The sequence below is a fragment of the Rhododendron vialii genome, chromosome 13a (genome assembly GCF_030253575.1).
Source record: "Rhododendron vialii isolate Sample 1 chromosome 13a, ASM3025357v1".
Classification (NCBI taxonomy): domain Eukaryota; kingdom Viridiplantae; phylum Streptophyta; class Magnoliopsida; order Ericales; family Ericaceae; genus Rhododendron; species Rhododendron vialii.
Window position 1 is genome coordinate 33,755,954 of NC_080569.1, and position 18,862 is coordinate 33,774,815.

The 18,862-nt window shown below is 36.2% G+C and overlaps 3 protein-coding genes across 3 annotated transcripts; 2 read left to right on the top strand and 1 right to left on the bottom strand.

The window, feature by feature from the left end:
• Positions 1-1,554: 1,554 nt before the first annotated feature.
• On the top strand, positions 1,555-3,856 carry LOC131314147 (uncharacterized). Its single transcript, XM_058342637.1, has 9 exons — positions 1,555-1,581; positions 1,908-1,996; positions 2,132-2,200; positions 2,603-2,674; positions 2,784-2,913; positions 2,995-3,149; positions 3,225-3,345; positions 3,434-3,599; positions 3,711-3,856. The coding sequence occupies exons 1-9, from the start codon at positions 1,555-1,557 to the stop codon at positions 3,749-3,751; spliced, it is 870 nt and encodes a 289-aa protein (XP_058198620.1). The 3' UTR covers positions 3,752-3,856.
• An 839-nt stretch (positions 3,857-4,695) lies between these two features.
• LOC131313459 (putative DNA (cytosine-5)-methyltransferase CMT1) lies at positions 4,696-8,999 on the top strand. Its single transcript, XM_058341775.1, has 2 exons — positions 4,696-4,976; positions 8,701-8,999. The coding sequence occupies exons 1-2, from the start codon at positions 4,858-4,860 to the stop codon at positions 8,867-8,869; spliced, it is 288 nt and encodes a 95-aa protein (XP_058197758.1). The 5' UTR covers positions 4,696-4,857; the 3' UTR covers positions 8,870-8,999.
• A 9,211-nt stretch (positions 9,000-18,210) lies between these two features.
• On the bottom strand, positions 18,211-18,862 carry LOC131313507 (dirigent protein 22-like). Its single transcript, XM_058341837.1, has one exon. It carries the CDS (start codon positions 18,859-18,861, stop codon positions 18,262-18,264), a length of 600 nt encoding a protein of 199 aa, XP_058197820.1. The 5' UTR covers position 18,862; the 3' UTR covers positions 18,211-18,261.

An 18,862-nucleotide genomic window follows, 5' to 3' on the forward strand; every position in this document is an offset into this window, starting at 1 on the left:
TGAGTATGCATTTGTCAAAATTCTCCAAATGACGGCCGAAAAAAAAAATTCTCTAAAATTTTATTGATCATTTTTACCAACCCAAAAGCCTATGCCCAAGTGCTTTTAGTTGTATGCAAAGGGCATTGCCTAACTTTCCAAAGGTTTGTTTTTTAAGGGTTTTTTTTTATATATAAATTTGGATCAAATTTTAACATAGTGTCGTTTTGTGCCACGAAAACATATAAAATATTTAACAAAGTTAAAAAAATTATATAAAAATGAAGAGAGAAACATAGAAAGACTTATTTTTGGGAAAGACTGCAAATTTAATCCAAACAACTAGTGGTTTACTCCAACACACTTTCACAAAATAATCAAAGAAGTGTAAAATATCTATATAATAAAACAGAGCAGTGTTTGAATCCAAAAGACAACCAACGCTCCAGATTTATCTCTTCCTCCTGCATAAATCTCTACCCTCCATTCTACAAATGGCATGTCCGTAAATACTTGGCTTTTTTATGACAAAAATAGAGCAGGTAATGTTCCTTCAAAATTTGAAAACCCGTAATATACTCCTATCTCTTACTTTCCCATTCTCTTCTCTCTCTCTCTCTGTGACAACCTCACGATGATTGAGTTTTCGGCCCCAGCGATTTCTCATCCCTCACAAAAAAGGTATGGATCTTTAAACCCTAGCTCCCCTTTTACACGACTCTCTCTCTCTCTCTCTCTCTCTCTCTCTCTATCTCTCTCTCTCTCTCTCTCTCTCTCCTCTTTGAACAACCCTCTACTAACCTCCTCTCTTCCTCAACTGCGATCAACCACCACCATCGCAGCTCCTGCGTGCAGCTCCTGCGTGCAAAACACTCCTAGACTCTCCTCCGGTCCTTCCTTTCGGGGTAATGGACTCTCTACAGCTTTAAAAAAATGAATTTGATATTGATCAGAAATCTCTTTGGTGGTTAATAGGGTGTTTAATGAACCATCGATTCCGCCACCGTCGACCACTTCCGTTGCTCTCAGTCAATCAAGGCTTGATTTATTGGACTTCATTCTCTCCTTTTCACGTAAGCAATCCCAATCAAGATTTTATTGCATTCAAATGCCTCATAAAACTGGAAATAGAATAAAGAAACTACTGCACTTATGTTGTACATATCACAAGAATACAATTAGAAGATTCTGTCATAAAATGTACTCCGGGCTCTGGAGTTTCTTTGATGATTTCCTTTTTCTTCGAAATGGCATTTCCACCAGATGGATTATTGATGAGTGATGTATCTTCTTCCTCTTCAGGCTCACTTTGGTAACCACCAGTCTCAAGTGGCGCGCAAGTGATAACAGGTTGATTCTCCACAATTCCTTATCATTCCATATGTTTGTAAAAATGCCTCATACATATGGAATCGAATGATTAGGAAATGTGGACTCTGTCATTTTTATGGCTGATTATTGCATTCCATCTGTATGTTTTGAATTACAGAATCACAAACTACTCTTGATTTTCCTGTGTATTTTTTTTTAATATCTGGATTGCAATAAGTAGCCTGTTGCATAATTAGAGCTGTGATGGTGGTTGATGGTATTTTTGTTGTTGTAATTTCCCCAATAAAAAGGAGTTGATTTTTTGATATCTCTCATGGACGCCATTGTCACACCTAGATTTTACATAAACTGGTTTATAAATTGTGATAAAGGACTAATGAGATCATCGTGAAAACATTGTTGTTAAAGCATTGTAGAATGGTCCAATAACATTTTAGTCAATTTAACTTTACTGGATTTTTAATATGCGTGTTGTGTGATTTATGAATTTTCAACAAATTTTACCTATGCTTTGCTTATTTTATTCTACATGTCTTTATAGTCAATTAGCTAAACGACATTCTAATTTCTCAAATTTGTTTATACACGTATTTTAGGAACAATCCGGTAAAGATATATCAAAAGGAATACTAGCGCAACGTGCCCGACGAGAACGAGAACGTATTTTTAAGCAAACCACTGAAAGGCGATCGGAACAACACTCACTGATAAATACAAGTGTAAGACTCTTATTAATCAAAATCGTGTTTGATTATCTACATTTTCTACCCATGTTTTTTTTAATGTAATTCTTTCTCAATTGTTGACTTTATACGTAAAGATTCAACCTCTCCGAGACGGGAATATTAGAGCTGATGGGCGAGACCAACATGCCGTACATGTTCCCGAGGTAAGTCTCCATATAATTGTGAAGTTTCTTGCAAACCTAATTAGTACCCGTAATGCAATCAAAATTTGATTGCATTCCATGTGTTTGTAAAAATGCCTCATAAAATTGGAAATAGAATAAAGAAACTACTACACTTATGTTGTACATATCACAAAAATACAATTAGAAGATTCTGTCGTAAAATGTACTCCGGGCTCTGGAGTTTCTTTGATGATTTCCTTTTTCTTCGAAATGGCATTTCCACCAGATGGATTATTGATGAGTGATGTATCTTCTTCCTATTTTGTTTGCTACAGGATTGAAGGTCGATGATTTTCACGGTAATACTTCTCTGAACCTGTGTGAACTTTTTTAATAATAATTTTAAAAACTAATTAATAATTTTGAAATTTTAACTTCTAGGTACCTTAGCACTTGCAAGAAAAGCAAATTATACGTTAACCACTCAATTCGTACAGACGGGATTCCTGAATGGTAAGTTGGATATTGAGCAAATCAATTTGTATGTTTTTTAGTCTTTAACTATATGGAGATTAGTATTTTTTGTTCGATTAGTTGTTCTAAAAAAATCGTGCTTATCTAGGTTTGCAAAAGATGAAAATGCACAAAAGTCGGTAACATGGAACCGCACACATGGATTTTCGCTCCCACAGGCATTAATAATTTCAAATGCCAGGAGAATTCGAATAAACCAATTTGCGTTTCGGACCAATGTAAGATTTTCCCCTACATGATTTCATGGTTAATATTTGGGCATGCATCATTATATAACTACACTTGAAATTTTATTGTAGGTAAACTATTATCGCTTTATTGGCCGCATTGAAAAAATATATGTTGAACATCTATGGATTGATTTATGCAATACATGCTATAACCAAGTTGACAATCAGTACGGCTGGTTTATGTGTAAACATTGTGGCAGAGAAGATGTGCAGACTGTAACCAGGTAATCAATCCACACATCTTTAATGAGTAATACAATTTATGCGTAACACATACAACTTATTTGCATTTATTGTAGGTATAATGCAAAGATGGTTGTAAAAGACTCCACTGGCTCAATGGAACTCTTCGTAAAGGACACGAAGGCAGAATTCATCTTACAATGTGTCCCTTCATATCTGAAGAAATTAATGTTAAAGGTAAATACTAAAAAACTATATATATAAATTACACTGTATATAGAATTAAAATAATATATTAATACATTTATTTGTGATGTTCTGCCAGGATAATGGGGCGCAAATGCTCAAAGACTACATTTCTCAATTTAATGAATGTCCATACGTGTTTATTATTCCTGCTCCAAAGTTTGGATGCGTTGACCATTGTGCTCCCGTGGTGACTTTTGTATTAAAAGTTGATTGGTCAGAAGAGTGTTGGCATATTTTCAAAGGTAATAAAACGATTTAAATTATTGTAGGGGTGATAAGTTGTCATTTTCATTTAATTTTCAGTTCATATTTATTTGCGATGAATTTAATAATTCTTAATCTTATTTATGTAGGGAAATCGAGAACTGGCAAAGAGACATTGGATTCATCGTGATAAGAGCTTTTTTAAGACATTGAAAATTTGATAATGACATTTTATTTGTTAGGTTAAGTTTTACAAGAATATATTTGGTTTGACGTAGTTAATTTTTATTACGTGTGTTGGGTGATTTATTGATTTTGAAAATTTGTGTAAAACTAGAATCTTATTTGCATCTTGAATTGTCCTGCACATATTTTCCTACCCATTTTTTTAACATGCCCTCCTTTTGCTCATTGTTCCACAAATATCTTTAGTTGTATTTCAAATATGTTGCGCCGTGCCTTCAGGCACGGGCATTCGCTAGTACATTAATGTTGAAAAGAGTCCACATAAGGTGAGTTAAACAACTAGTCTTTTACTCAAAGACAAACCAAGTATAAGTTAATCGTCTCTGTTAGCTAATTCCTCCTCACAGCATATTCCTTCACCATTGTTCTTTATTTACCAAAAACATTATCCATCTGACAAACGGGTGCTAAAAAATGTACACGTTTTTAATAACTAGTGCATGTCCGTGCCTGAAGGCACGGCGCAACACGTTTCGGTCATACACTTGGCGATAGGGGAGAGAGCAAGGGAAAGGAATGTGCTAGTCCTGTAATGATTTGATCGCATTGTTACCTAGGGAAAGAGATGTGCTGGTCCTGACATGATTTGATTTGATCAAACAATACCATTCAAACGAAAGATGAACAAAGTCCACAACAAATAAACTATCAATTGGAATTCTTTTTAAAAAGTGTTGAATTCACTTTGTCATGTCCCCAGCATTTCCGATTATTAATGATAATTTTTATTTTGATCTATGGTTTAAAATTTTCGATTCCTTTAGTTACAAACGAGAAATCTAATAAATTCAAACCCAATCTAATGAAAACTAAGAAAAAACCCTCTATTATGAAGTACAGTAGTTACTATTTTACAATGTTCACATTCTCTGGCCTAAAATAAAGGGGAAAAAGAAAAAAACATTCCCAAAAAATATTGCCGACCCGCTCGGAAGTCGAACCCTATCCTAATCCCTCCACTACTCTCTTCCCATATTCGAAAGCAGAGTCTTCGCGGAGCAAGAAGCCTAAGACAGACGAAGAAACAGCTCTGACAGTCGAACCTTCGTAATGCCGCCGTCGCTTCGCAATCCGATGAAAATCCGGAAGAAGACGGCTCCCGGTTCATCGGAGAGCAGGTTCCCGACGATGAAGCCCGGCGTAGGTGGCCTCGTCGGTACACAGGGAAGGTATAAATCGTTTCTCTTTTGTTGTGCTTAGATATGATCCTATATACGCCAAGTAAATATCTTTACCATTGTTTGTAAATACGCATATAGGTGTATAGATGGAGTGTATATACAAAGCTAAAATCAACGCAAAAACATGATGAACACGACACATGCCGTACTAAATCTCGTTGAAACAATGTTGATATAGGTTTAATCCCGTTTCTACCTGTTTTGGCTTATTTGTTAGGTTTAGAGGTCGGTTTTCGGCCCATTTTTTTCTTGCCTAAACCGAACTTGAAATATACTATAACCAAAGCAGAACTGGAACTCGATGGATTTTCTTTCACCCAAACCATAACCTTACCGCTGTTTTTTTCCTAGTTAACAACTTTAATCAAACCTACTCTTGAAAGATGGTCTCAAAACGGCCCCAATGGGTGAAGATGGGTTTGGGTATTCATTGATTCTGGTGAGATTCCGTCCCTAGTTTCAGCAAATTTGTTTGTGTTGCTCGGTGTCAATGAAGTTTCAATTTACACCCGCACGTAAAGGAAAGAACATTGGGATTTAACCTCAACCAGCAATTGAATCTTATAGAATTTTCTGCTTCAAATGTTGGACAAATATCAGATGTATGCGAGATGAGTGCTTGAATAGATTTCGAGCAGTCCAACAGTTTTAATAGAATTGATGTTGTGTTAGTTGACCTAAGCCGCACTCTTATTACTGGGGTGGGGCTCGGCCTCCGAACCGTACGTGAGACAAGTTTCTACCTCATACAGATCAAGCCGAAGACCGGGGGAAGTTTAGAAGAGATGGAGAGACCCAGCAGCTACCAGTTGGGACGGAGATAAACTTGCTTCTTCACAAGCTGAAATAAGGGGGGAAAACTGTGGAGATGTTTCACATGGGAATGTAACCGAGGAAAGATATTGTTGAAATTGATGTGATCTATATCACAAGGCTGGGGTATAAGAGTTGGGTGCGTTACATGGGTTTAAGTGTTGGATTCATCCACTTCCCTTATCAAGAACACTAGGACATGCCTGAAACATTCATATTCCTCAATAATATATTGTTTTCAAGCGTAAAAAGCGTGCTTTTTACAAGGTGTTCAGCTTATTTTAAGCATAATAAGAGAAATTTTTTTTGTTTGTTATAGTTTCTATATGTCACCGCGGTAGGCTAATTTAATAAACGGGGCAGTTTCGGGGACTTCGAAAAAATCCCCCTAAATCTTAATCTCATAGTTTCCGATCAAATTTTGATGATCCAACCCGCTCAATGTGTTCAAAACGTGATTTTAAGGGTGTCTGCGAAAAATTGACAAAAAAAATAACCGGAAATGACTTGATTTGAACAGTTTTTTATTAAACCGTTCAATACAGTTTAATAAAAAACTGTTCGGATGAAGTCTTTCCAGATCATTTTTTTGGTTAATTTCTCGCAGTTAAAATCACGTTTTAATTACATTGAGCGGCTTAAATCATCAAAATTCGATGGGAAACTTTTTTTTTGGGGGGGGAGGGGGTAGAGGCTTTTTTAGGAGTTCCCGGAACCCCCCGTTTAATAAATATGTATCTTATAGAATTTTCTGCTTCAAATGTTGGACAAATATCAGATGTATTCGAGATGAGTGCTTGAATAGATTTCGAGCAGTCCAACAGTTTTAATAAAATTGATGTTATGTTAGTTGACCTAAGCGCCTCCGAACCATACGTGAGACGAGTTTCTACCTCATACAGATCAGGCCAAAGACCCAGCAGCTACCGGTCGGGGCGGGAATAAACTTGCTTCTTCACAAGCTCTCTCTCCTCCCCCCCAATTAAAAAAAAGCAAAAAAAAAAAAAAAAAACCCAACCCTATAGTGCGCTAGCGCTTCACGATCTTTCTATTCCATTCCGTTCCGGGGTAAAGCGGTTAATGCTAATCTAATAAGTGAAGTAGTCGTCGTCTGATGTGCTTTTTCTTTTTACTTACCTGAAAGCACTGTAAACCTTTTATGTGATATAAGTGCCAAACTCATTGTCTTAAGGCACGAGGATATTGTAAAATTTTGAAGTTCCATATATTCTTTTATTTTGTATATGATATGAAATAAACGGCTTTTACATGTGTAGAACATTTATGCGTAGATGATTGTCTCACTGTCTTGTGTATAAAACTTTTGATGTGTCCAACATGTGACTTGACACATTCCACTACATTTAAATATTGAAATTGTGCATTTGAACGTTATTGTAGCAATGCAAATTGACAGTGAAGAAGCACAGACACGCACATATGACCTCACTTATCAATGCCAAAATGCTAGGACAAGTTGGGGACACATTCGGAGTTGGGTGCTTTACATGGGTTTAAGTGTTGGATTCATCCACTTCCCGTATCAAGAACACTAGGACTTGCCTGAAACATTCATATTCCTCAATAATATATTGTTTTCAAGCGTAAAAAGCGTGCTTTTTACAAGGTGTTAGGTTATTTTAAGCATAATAAAAGACTTCTTTTTTTTCTTTTGGTAAAGTTTCTATATGACACCGCGGTAGGCTCATTTAAATAAACGGGGCGGTTCCGGAAACTTTTAAAAAAAACCCCAAATCTTAATCTTATAGTTTTCGATCAAATTTTGATGATTCGAGCCGCTCAATGTGTTCAGAACGTGATTTTAAGGGTGCCCGCGAGAAATTGACAAAAAAAATAACCGGGAAAGGCTTGATTTGAGCAGGTTTTTATTGAACGGTTTAATAAAGTTTAATAAAAAATTATTCGGATGAAGCCTTTCCAAGTCATTTTTTTGGCTGATTTCTCGCGGTTAAAATCACGTTCTGATTACATTGAGCGGCTCGGATCATCAAAATTCGATGGGAAATTTGGGAGGGGGGGGGGGGGGGGGGGGGGGGGGGGGGGAATGAGAGGTTTTTTTAGGAGTCTTTGGAACCGCCCGTTTAATAAATATGTATCTTATAGAATTTTTTGCTTCAAATGTTGGACAACTATTAGATGTATTCAAGATGAGTGCTTGAATAGATTTCGAGCAGTCCAATAGTTTTAATAAAATTGATGTTGTGTTAGTTGACCTAAGCCGCACTTGTACTACTGGGGTGGGGCTCGGCTTCCGAACCGTACGTGAGACGAGTTTCTACCTCATACAGATCAGGCTGAAGACCGGGGGAAGTTTAGGAGAGATGGGGAGACCCAGCAGCTACCGGTCGGAACGGGGATAAACTTGCTTCTTCACAAGTTTTGATGTGTTCAACATGTGAAGTGACACATTCCACTACATTTAAATATTGAAGTTGTGCATTTGAACGTTATTGTAGCAATGCAAATTGAAAGCGAAGAAGCACAGCCACGCACATATGACCTCAATTATCATCGCCAAAATGCTAGGACAAATTGGGGACACATTCGGAGATTAGAATAATATTATAAAGTTCTGTCAAGGTCAAAATAGCCATGGATCTTAGTCTATTGAGCACTTATTCGGTCGTTTTTCAAATTCCGACTATTAACATTTGTTTGTCACGTTTTGTGTCTCTGTTTGTATGTACTTTATGATAAATGATTGTATTTTTCGATTTAACATTGTTTTTTTTTTCTCGGGATAAATTAAACTTTTTTTTTTTTTGAAATTACGATTGCTTTCCTGTCATGTAAGTTGAGAAAAAAACAAAAAAACAAAACCTCTCTTATTTCCTTTTTTAACACTGTTCTTTACGTAATCTAACTCCGGATGCTCTAGGTACATTCAAGTCGGAAATGCGGCTGCTGTTCCAGTTTCTCGGGTGCTCGGATATGCCTTGGCTTTGGCACCCCAGGGCTTATCCGGGGAAGAACCTGTTTTTGCTTTGCCAGAGACATTTCCAAGACTGCAAATTGATTCACTGCCAGCTGTTGAGGATTTTGTTTAGTTTCTGTAATTCTGTATTTCATTCAAATCATTGAGATGTGGTACCAAATGCTTGTTATTCTTTGAATTTACACCCTATTCTTTAAGAAATATTGTTGCTATTACTTCTCATGTATTGATCTTATTACCCATTTGATTCTGTCTCAAAACCATCGTGGTGGGAAGTTCTGTTTTTTTGCTACTATAAATATGTCGTATTTCTTGGCTTATTTCTTCTGTGTCTATTTTCTATGTTTGCCTACCTGATAAAAGAGGGATGATTGAGTTTATCGTTGTAGAGTTTAAAACATGTCTTAAGTGCCATCCCCAGGAAAACAAAAGATCAGATTTACCATCAAAATCAAAATTACCCCTTTACATAAATTAGAGGCCGGAGCACACACAATGCGTGTGCAAGTCGGATCTTCACAACATTTGTGAAAATTCGATCAAACAATAACTGGGAAGGCATTTTTACAAATTTTTTGTAGAAATCCAATTTACACACTTATCGCATGTGCCCCGGTCTCTAGTACCCTTTTATACTCTAATTCTAATTCTGATCACCTATAATTCCTTTGAGACACTCAGTTTGAGATGAGCGTATAGATGATGATGAGCGGATAGGGGGAAAAAAGTATTCACAAACCAAATTTTCAAAGAATCTATCCTAGCAAATAACCTTAATTTTCAGTTTTGGGAGGAAAAAAATTCTACCATGTACTTAGTAACCGCAAGGGAGAACCTTGCTCCCCAAGCCCATGCTTTATCTTCTGACAAAAGGAGTTGTAAAGTGAAAAACTTCATCGACATTCACGATTTAAAAATTAAATTAAATTAAATTAAACTTCATAGGCATTCATATAAACACAAAAAGTGAAAGGAACGAAAAGGCTGTTACTCCATCTTTTAGGCCCGTTTCAGAAACCTTCTAAAAAATTAAACAGCTTATTTCACATTTTTAAACTCAAAAATAAAGTAAATGAAAAATATTTTTTTAATTTTTTTTTGCATCGTATAAAAGATTTCATTGAGATCTTCCAAACAATATCTATATTACATATTTTTAAATTTTAATAAATTCATAATTTTTAAATTTAAAAATATCTTCTTAAAAAATAAAGACTTTTCTTTGCACAACCTACAAAGAGGAGGATGAAATTGATTGGTCATCTATATAATAAAATAGAGTTGTGTTTGAATCCAAAAGATAACCAACGCTCCAGATTTATCTCTTTCTCCTGCATAAATCTCTACCCTCCATTCTACAAAATGGCATGTCCGTAAATTGATAACTTTTTTTGACCATTTTCTAATCACACATTCCCCTCCTATTTTCTATTTTGGAAGAGAATTGGGGAGTAAATGTAGGGAGTGTTCCAGATAACCTTCCTTTTTTAAAACTTCTTTTTTTTTCAATTTTCAAACTCAAATATAATAAAAATGAAAAATATTTTTTTGATTTTTCTTGCACCGTATAAAAGATCTCAATGAAATCTATCAAACAAGATCCATATTGGTAGAAAAATTATTTGCGTATACAGATATTTTTGGGCTTGAAATTATATTCCTTTTTCTAAAACCTTCCTTTTGTTTAATTGGAACACCACCGTAATTGCTTAATTAGTGGCAAAAGCTAATTGGCCAAGACAATTGCTTAATTACAGTAGATTTTTGTTAAATCTTTCAACGAATTCTTTTAGTTATTAAATCTTTGATTTGGTGGGTAAATATTTCATCCATTGAATCCGTATATTTTGGACCATTAGATTGGTACATATTTTTTAAACGGAATTAGTTTTTGAATTCATATATACAGGTAGTATAGCCAGCGACAAATTTGAAAAGAATTAATGAAATGAAACCTAAAATACTCCTTCCGATTAAAAAGAAAGCATTTGGCCCTACTAATTAAAATTCAATTTGTATGTATCTCCAAACATTTGAAATCCCATGATTTATGGGATCGATTATAAATTGAAAAGGAGAATACGTACATATATGGAATTGATTTAGTCTATTTTAAATCCATAGATCGATAATTGAAAAGGAATCCATAGGTAACTGATTTAGCCTTTTTAAAAGGAGAATTACGTACATATCACTTGGGATATAGACAAAACTGTATATAAGGAGTCATTTCCGCCTCCTATTTAGGCATTAGGTAAACTATATAAGAAGTCTACAACCTAAAAGGAATATACCTTCTATTTAGGAATGTGTGAGTGATTGGTTCTCTGTGATTTCCTTATCACATAAGATTTAAATTTTAGAAGATTTAAACTTATCACTACGTTTTAGAAGTCCCCGTTTCTTAGAAGACCAACCTACTGTGTGCATTGATACCTTCTATTTAGAAGTCCACATTTTTTGGGTTTGTTTGTCATATGCATAGATTTTCCATGTCCTCCAACTTCTGAACGACCATTACCTATAGTGAGGTAAGTTCGATTTTTTTTAGTACTCACTAAAGTTTGATTTCTTTCTTGAACGATTTTTAATCATATTGGGTTTCTTTTGCCAAAAACAACTTCCTGAACGACCATTACCGATAGTGATATAAGTTTGATTTTTTCAGTTCTCATGCAAGTTTGATTTTTTTCATGGACGAGTTTTACTCATATTGGGTTTCTTTTGCCGTAAATTAGGAGTCTCTTGACTAATTTTTTTTAGTTTTATTGCAAGGGATTCAAACATCAAAGGATTTTTTTCATTTCTCATGCAAGTTCAATTTTCATATTGGATTTCTTTTGCCGAAAATTGGAAGGAAAAATATGAGTGTGCGAGAAATTTTTTTTTTGACAACTTTGCATGGGTCTTTTGCGTTAATCCTAACTTTGTTGTTTATTCTATCATCTTCTAACTTTCTTTTGTTATTTATTCTACCATCTTCTTACTTTCTATTATTTTACTACAGGAAAGATCACAATAAATATATTTAGAGAATTCTTGCGTTGAGCTTAAATTCGAGGTACTGCAATTTTTTTTTGGATTGCTATCCTTTTTCATGTAGAGCACTCACAATGATTTTGTTGTTAAACTTATAAACGTTTTAATTAGGTTCATGGCCAATTTTATTTGTCGTTTGGAACATGCATGCTGACTCCTTCATCATGCTTTACAAAATCGATAAGGGAGGACTGGGTTTGAATCCAAAAGACAACCAACGGACCAGAATGTCCCCTCTATAAATCTAGACTGTTGGTTGTTCAAGGGTTATCATCATCACATTTTGGTAACCGGCTAATCAAAAAAAAAAAAAGGATCCCTGAGATTGATTCCCTGTGATTCAGGGATTTAATTTTTTACCACATTTAAAAGGATACATGAGATTGATTCCCTGTGATTCAGGGATTTAATTTTTTTACCATATTTACCAAATATTGACATTTAAACTTCTATTGATTATCACATAAATTGAAAAATAATGCTTACAGCCACATTTCTGGGTAAGAATGGATCCCTGTGATTCAGGGAATTAATGCCGAAAATTAGGGTGGTTTTCAAACGTTTTTTTTGTAACAGTAAGATTAAACGTTTGCTACTTCAAACCTTTCATTTTTTTTTTTTTGATATATGAAAAGAAAGAGTGCAAAACTAATTAACGCTCTATTCTTTTTTTTTTAACAGCAACACCCTATTCTTTTTTCCCTTGATAGTTATCAAAACAACATTTTTTTGCAAGATTAACAAATGGAGTAATTGTAAACCTTTTTTCTCATTTTTTTAAACTTCGTTTCATTAGAACATGTGTTGTTATTTACACTCTTTTAAATATTACCATATATGCATCGATGAAAATATTATGATGTTAACCAAACACATCGCAAACTGGAGTTTTGTGTTTCTTTTTTTTTTGTCACTCATTTAATATTATGGGAGTCTATATATATCTTTAAAATACTTTCTGTTGTTATTCCCATGATAACTTTTGACTATTACTCTCTTTCAAATTTTAGATAACTTCTTGGGACTTAACTAATCATGGACAATCTAAGCGTCTATGGCCATGTGAGTTGAACCGTTTCATTTTATACCTTGTTCGTAATAATCAAATTAATTGTTTCCTATGCATTCGGTGAATTCTTCAATTTCTTATGCAGCTCGACGGTAACTTGCAGAAAATGTAAGAACTATTTACTCAATTGCATTGCTTAATCTAATTTTATATATTTGATTCATATTTGCTTTGTTTTATTTTTTCAGTAGGTTATGTGTCTTCGAGAAAAAAATGTAATTGTGGTGATTCATGATGAGCAAGAAGTTAATTGTATTTTTATGCATGTGGTATGCCTACCAATGCCATTATTACTTTACTCCCTTTATACTGTAAGGGGTCAACGAATTGATAAAAGGGATGTGGTGTCATACAATACACACCTTTCGAGAAAATATAATTCTCATATCAATGTGGAAGTTTGTCCTGGAATAAAATCTGTTAAGTATATTCACAAGTACATCTACAAAGGTCATGATCGTACCATGATGGTGTTGAGAGACGAATAAACAAGATATAGAATTAAGGTAACTATTATTAGTCATCATTTTACTTTTACAAGAAGAAATTCTTGCTTATTAATTATTTTTTTAGGTTGTTATTCATGTTCCTAATTGTGCTTTTTGGATGAAGTAGATATGCGTTGGTACAAATACTCTTGGGAGGCAGATGGAGAGACAAATTTTAAGACAATAAGATCTATGTTGAACACCCTTTTTTTCCCCTACGTAATGTATCAGATTTGACTCTATATAAAATTTTAGATTTTTTATGCATGTTAAAATTGGATTCTATGAATGCAACATGGTATTGGTTTTGAGTTTTGTGGTTTGGATTAATATAGTTCAGTGTGTATCCTATCAATGCAATTAACTCGGTATATGTGATTAGGATTATCATTGGTAGTGATGTACACACGGGTAGAGGCTTAACAAATAAAACTTTTTGTTGCGGAGTGCTGCAGGCATAGATAATTAGCATATTAAAGTTTTGCAACAACAAAAATATACCGTATTTTACTTTGTTCCTACCCATTTTTTTCAACATGTCATCCCTTTGCTCATTGCTCGACCCGTAGCTTTAGTTGTCTTCAAAATGTGAAGGCACGGGCATTCGCTAGTACTTTTACAAGAGAGAGAGAGAGAGAGAGAGAGAGAGAGAGAGAGAGAGAGAGAGAGAGAGATGAACTCCATGGCTGTTCTGTCTGCAAAAAGAAAATTGCATGGCAGTTCTGTCTAGAAAAGAATTTTGTGAGCGACGTGTGTGCGGTGAAGCAGTTAGAATGAAGTATTTGTCATCTTACCCAAAGCAGTTATTCTTTGGGATGTTACTATTTTGTTTTGTGTGTTTTTTCTCGTTAGAGGATATTTTAAGAAAGAAAAATACATGATAAGAGAGACACCAAACTGATGCTCCCATTTGGAGGCGGGGGGCTGCTGCTGTTCCGGATTTTCGGGCCTACTCCAGTTTCGCTCCGATGATCGGAAACGTTCACTTTGTAGAGTTCGTAGAATAAAATAACTATGCAAAAAATCAGCTTAATTAGATATCATTAAGTACCTGATCGAAACCTTTATCTTAAAAAGAATAGATCTGAAACACTTGATCAAATCTACTGTAACCCATGGACAGAGAGTTATATGGGCTCCGATCAGGCACTTAATGATATCTAATTAAGCTGATTTTTTGCATAGTTATTCTACTTGACGAGTTCTACAAAGTGAACGTTTTCGATCATCGGAGCAAGACAGGAGTGGACCCGAAAACCCGGGATAGCAGCACGCTGCTGCCCCCTTGGGGCAGCAGCCCCCCGCCTCCCTCCCATTTTTATATTAGAATAGATATGAGGATTTTAAGTGCTTGCAAAGTTTAGGATTTCCTCAGCCCAGGAACATTTCCACACGGACCACACTTAGACAGGGCTGGCTTATGGTCAAGGCTGGGGAAGTCCATGCTTTCGGCCCTCAAAAAAGATAAAAACGAAGGCCCTTAAAATTTTTTGATCCTATATATGTGTGTGTACGTATGTATGATCCAAAAAAACAAATTGCACTAGCCTTCTTTACACAAAAATAAGTCCAATTGATAGGAGCCACAAAATAGGCCCAAATAATGGAATTACTCATTAGTACTAACACTAAGGCATTAAAAAAAGAAAGAAAAAAGAAACGGCCGGAGCCGGGAAGATATTATCAGTTCGGTGATTCCAAAGTACTCAATTAGGCTCCATCTCCTACGCCATCTATGTTGGATTATCAAATTTTTTATAGTTAGAGAGAATTAGAGAGAAAAGGAACTCCTAAAACAATAGCCGCGCAACCGAGAAAAAAAAAACAGGAGAAAGAAACGCAGATGCTTGAGGAGTCGAAGGGGAGGGAAGATATAGGGAGGCCTCATTCAAGAGGTTCGCTTTCGACCCCTAAAACTTATGAGCCGGCCCTGCACCTAGATAAACGGCACTAATCCTCTTCCTTAGTTTCCTATGATAGAGGAGATTAGGTTTAATGAATGACAAAAAAAAAGAAAAGAAAAGAAGAACTTGACGTTGCTGATTGGTTTCCACCGTCTTCGCCGATCGATTTCCTCCCTCTTCTTTGATCTTCGTTTGTTCCTCCCTCCTCAAAGAAGCCCGATCGTTTGTTTTCCATTGTTGTAGATCTGGTTTTATTTTTGAAATGTAATGTTATACTCTCTCTCTCTCTCTCTCTCTCTCTCTCTTTATTGTCATAGATCTGATTTTATTTTTGAAGACTTGAGGTTGAGGTTTCATTTTCAAAAAATGGAAACCGTCTGTATATGTCAAACAAAAATTGCTAATTGAATTGCTACTTTTTAAATCTTTCTTGTGTATAATCGTCTCCATTTGTTTTTGCTGGTATATCTCTTACAGACTTAAGACATGTATAAATGTGGGTCTATGGTATGCTGAGAAAAGCGAGAAAAATCAAAGAGCAGAAAAATTTATGGTGGCCAATGATGCTTGGGAGTACGACTCGCAATATACAATGGCTATCAGCCTAGAGGTCCTAGCTAATAGATGAAGGGTTTGCGTTTTAGGGACCAGAGCAATTGAAGCCCCATTCCATTTCCAATTAGTAGAAAAACTTCGCGACCGAAACTAGAACTTCGCAACTTTCGTTAGCAGAATACAGAATTGAAACCATCGGACCGAGGAGTTTTGTCCCCTTTTGATAGACTTAATAGCATCCTTTGATTTCTTCGACAATAATGATGTTATTAGGACAAAGAACCCCAAATGAGGGATTTTTTCAGACCGGTCCCGTTTTGTTACTGTCTGTCCATCCAAGCCCAGCCTGCGTCTAACCTTACCCGTTCAGGCCTGTTTATGTAATCTTCCCAATACACCCTTGCTCTCCTCCGCGCCTTCCACTCCTCCGGCTTCTTTCTTCTTCTTTCTTGTTCTCCGCCTTCCGCTCTCCCCCACCTTGGCCTTCTGCCCGGCCTTCCTCTCTCCCCCACCTCGGCCTTCCACCCCTCCATCTTCTTCTCCGCTTACCAACTCCCTTTTGATCGATGTTGACCTCTGTCTTGATCTCCACAACCAACGCAGCAAGAGCAGTAGCCTCCCCACCGCCGGCAGCAAAATCAACGGCGACCACCGACAACCCCGGCGAGCTGCTTCTAAGTTGAAGGAAGTGTTTTCTTGCTTGGATACCTCTGATCCTGATTATAAGGAACCATGATCCTCGATCTCCTCCGCCCCCGCGCACTCTCCGAGACCTTCCTCCACTCTTGAAAATCGCCGCCGCATTGAACAGAGTCACTGTTGCTGGATTTGCCGCCGTTGTTTTCTTCGCTACGACTTTGATGCTTTTGATTTGCTGATCTCGAGCTTCCCAATGGCGGTGGTGTTGGTGAAAACAAATTCCAATATCATGTTTAGACTTGATTATTTTTATTATCTGATTGATAATGGAATTCTTTGGTGTTAATTTTAATTAGTGTTATTATCTCAGGCTTTTTTTTTCCTCTTAATTTTGGGAATGTGAATTCTGTTTTTTCGAAGGTGTGAATTCTTTATTTTAGAAGAGTGTGAATTCTAAATTTAGGGTTGTGAATTATGTAATTTGGGTGGGTGTAAATGGTGTGAATTCTGCAAGACATGTGAATTCTGGGGACCATAAAGCAACCTGGAAATATCAGGTTGATTTACAGGTGTGAATTATGTATTTTTTGGTGTAAATTGATATGTAAATTTTAGAAACGTGAATACTGTAAAGGTGTATGAATTTTGCAAATAGTGTATTGGGACCAAATTCACACACTCAAGAATTCACATCAATAATTTAGCAAGAATTTTGAGGGCCTGAATAGTACAAAGGGATGTAAATTCTTGCAAATGGATGTGAATTCGACTAAGGGGAATGAATAGTAAAAATGATATATGAATTCTGTCAAGTAGTGTGAGTTCTGCAAAGAGGTGTGAATTATGTGATGTTTGAATTCTATGGATGTGAGGGATGTGAATTCTAGGGGTGTTGAAAAGTGACAAGGGTAAAATAGTACAAGCATATTTAAAAAGGGACCGGATGAAATAGCTCTACAAAGAGGGATTTGTATGAAACTCCAAGCATAAAATGAGATCGGCCAGGAATTTCCCGAAATCATTTTCAAATAAAAATGTTTGGGCGGAAGCCAGGTAGGCCAAGTTTAGCATACTGTCAGGGCAAAAGTTAGGCGCGTCAAGTCCCACCCCTGAACCGTTGGCACTTGGCATTCTGCTAGCGTTGGAGGCGTGTCCATTGAAATATGTGAACCCCACCTTATGACCTTATCTTCATACTCGTGGTCCCAATTTGGAGTATACTTAATTGGGATTAATTGTCCATAATTATCTTGGAATTCTTCCCTTTTTAAGCCCAAAATAACGAAACTATTTTGTTTATAATTGGCACAACAGTATAAAAATTACTGATTAATTGCACATAATTATCTTGGGATTCTTCCCTTTATAAGCCCAAAATAACGAAACTATTTTGTCTATAATTGGCACAACAATATATAAATACATTATTAAAAAGGTCCATTGAAAGGTTTTAAACATGATTTTAAAAGGTCTCTCAATCCAAATATGTGAACCCCACCTTATCTTTAGACTTGTGGTCCTCATCATTTTGGACCGGACTTGGGGTTTATTGGAAATTATGTTAAGATTCTTCCTTTTTTTATACCACAAAATAACGAATTATTCTTTTCTATATATATGCCACACGAATAAATAAATTAAAAACTTGTTTTCCTTTGAAATAATAAGATTCAAATACAACACGGGAATCGAGATGCAGCTCTAAAAATTAAGCTTGGAATATTAAAATTATAGTTGGAAGAAAAATAAAATTGTCTGCGTCTTGTTACGAACAACTATTCTTGTTTAATTGGACCAACAATCAATCATTTCAATAGTGAAGGACATCAAAATAATACTGAAGGGAAGCATCATTGGAGGTGGCATTGAACTGGTATGTTTTCACGGTGACGATTCCTCGTGCTAGTCGAAAAACACCAGTCCCTCCGACAATAGACAATTTACGGTACGGATGAAAGACCGGGTTCCGCCCAAAGAGGCTAAGAGTGCTACCCTTGTACTTTCCGCTCGTAAAGACAAAGTTGAAGTTCATGTTTAGAGCAAATTCCTCCAGCCCATCCGATAAATAAATCCCCTGGGCCCGGGCCATGACTGTAGAGTTGAGTTCAGACCCAACTGTCAACGGATCATCGATCACTACGATTGTCCCGAACGGGGTGGGGGCGGGAGTCTTGGAAGTGAAGTTGGCTCGGGCTACTACAACTGCAGTTGGGTTCTTGCCACTTACCTGGTCATGCAAATACAACTTAAACGTGGTTAACTTTTCCTTCCTATGGCCCAAGTTTTGGAACCATTTTGCCACCCCTTCCGGTGATTCATCGATGCAATCCATTGCGGGCATGGCCGTAGCTCCGACGATTAAGCAGAGGTATACAATTGTTGTCAGTGCTGCCATCTCTTTCCCTCTCATT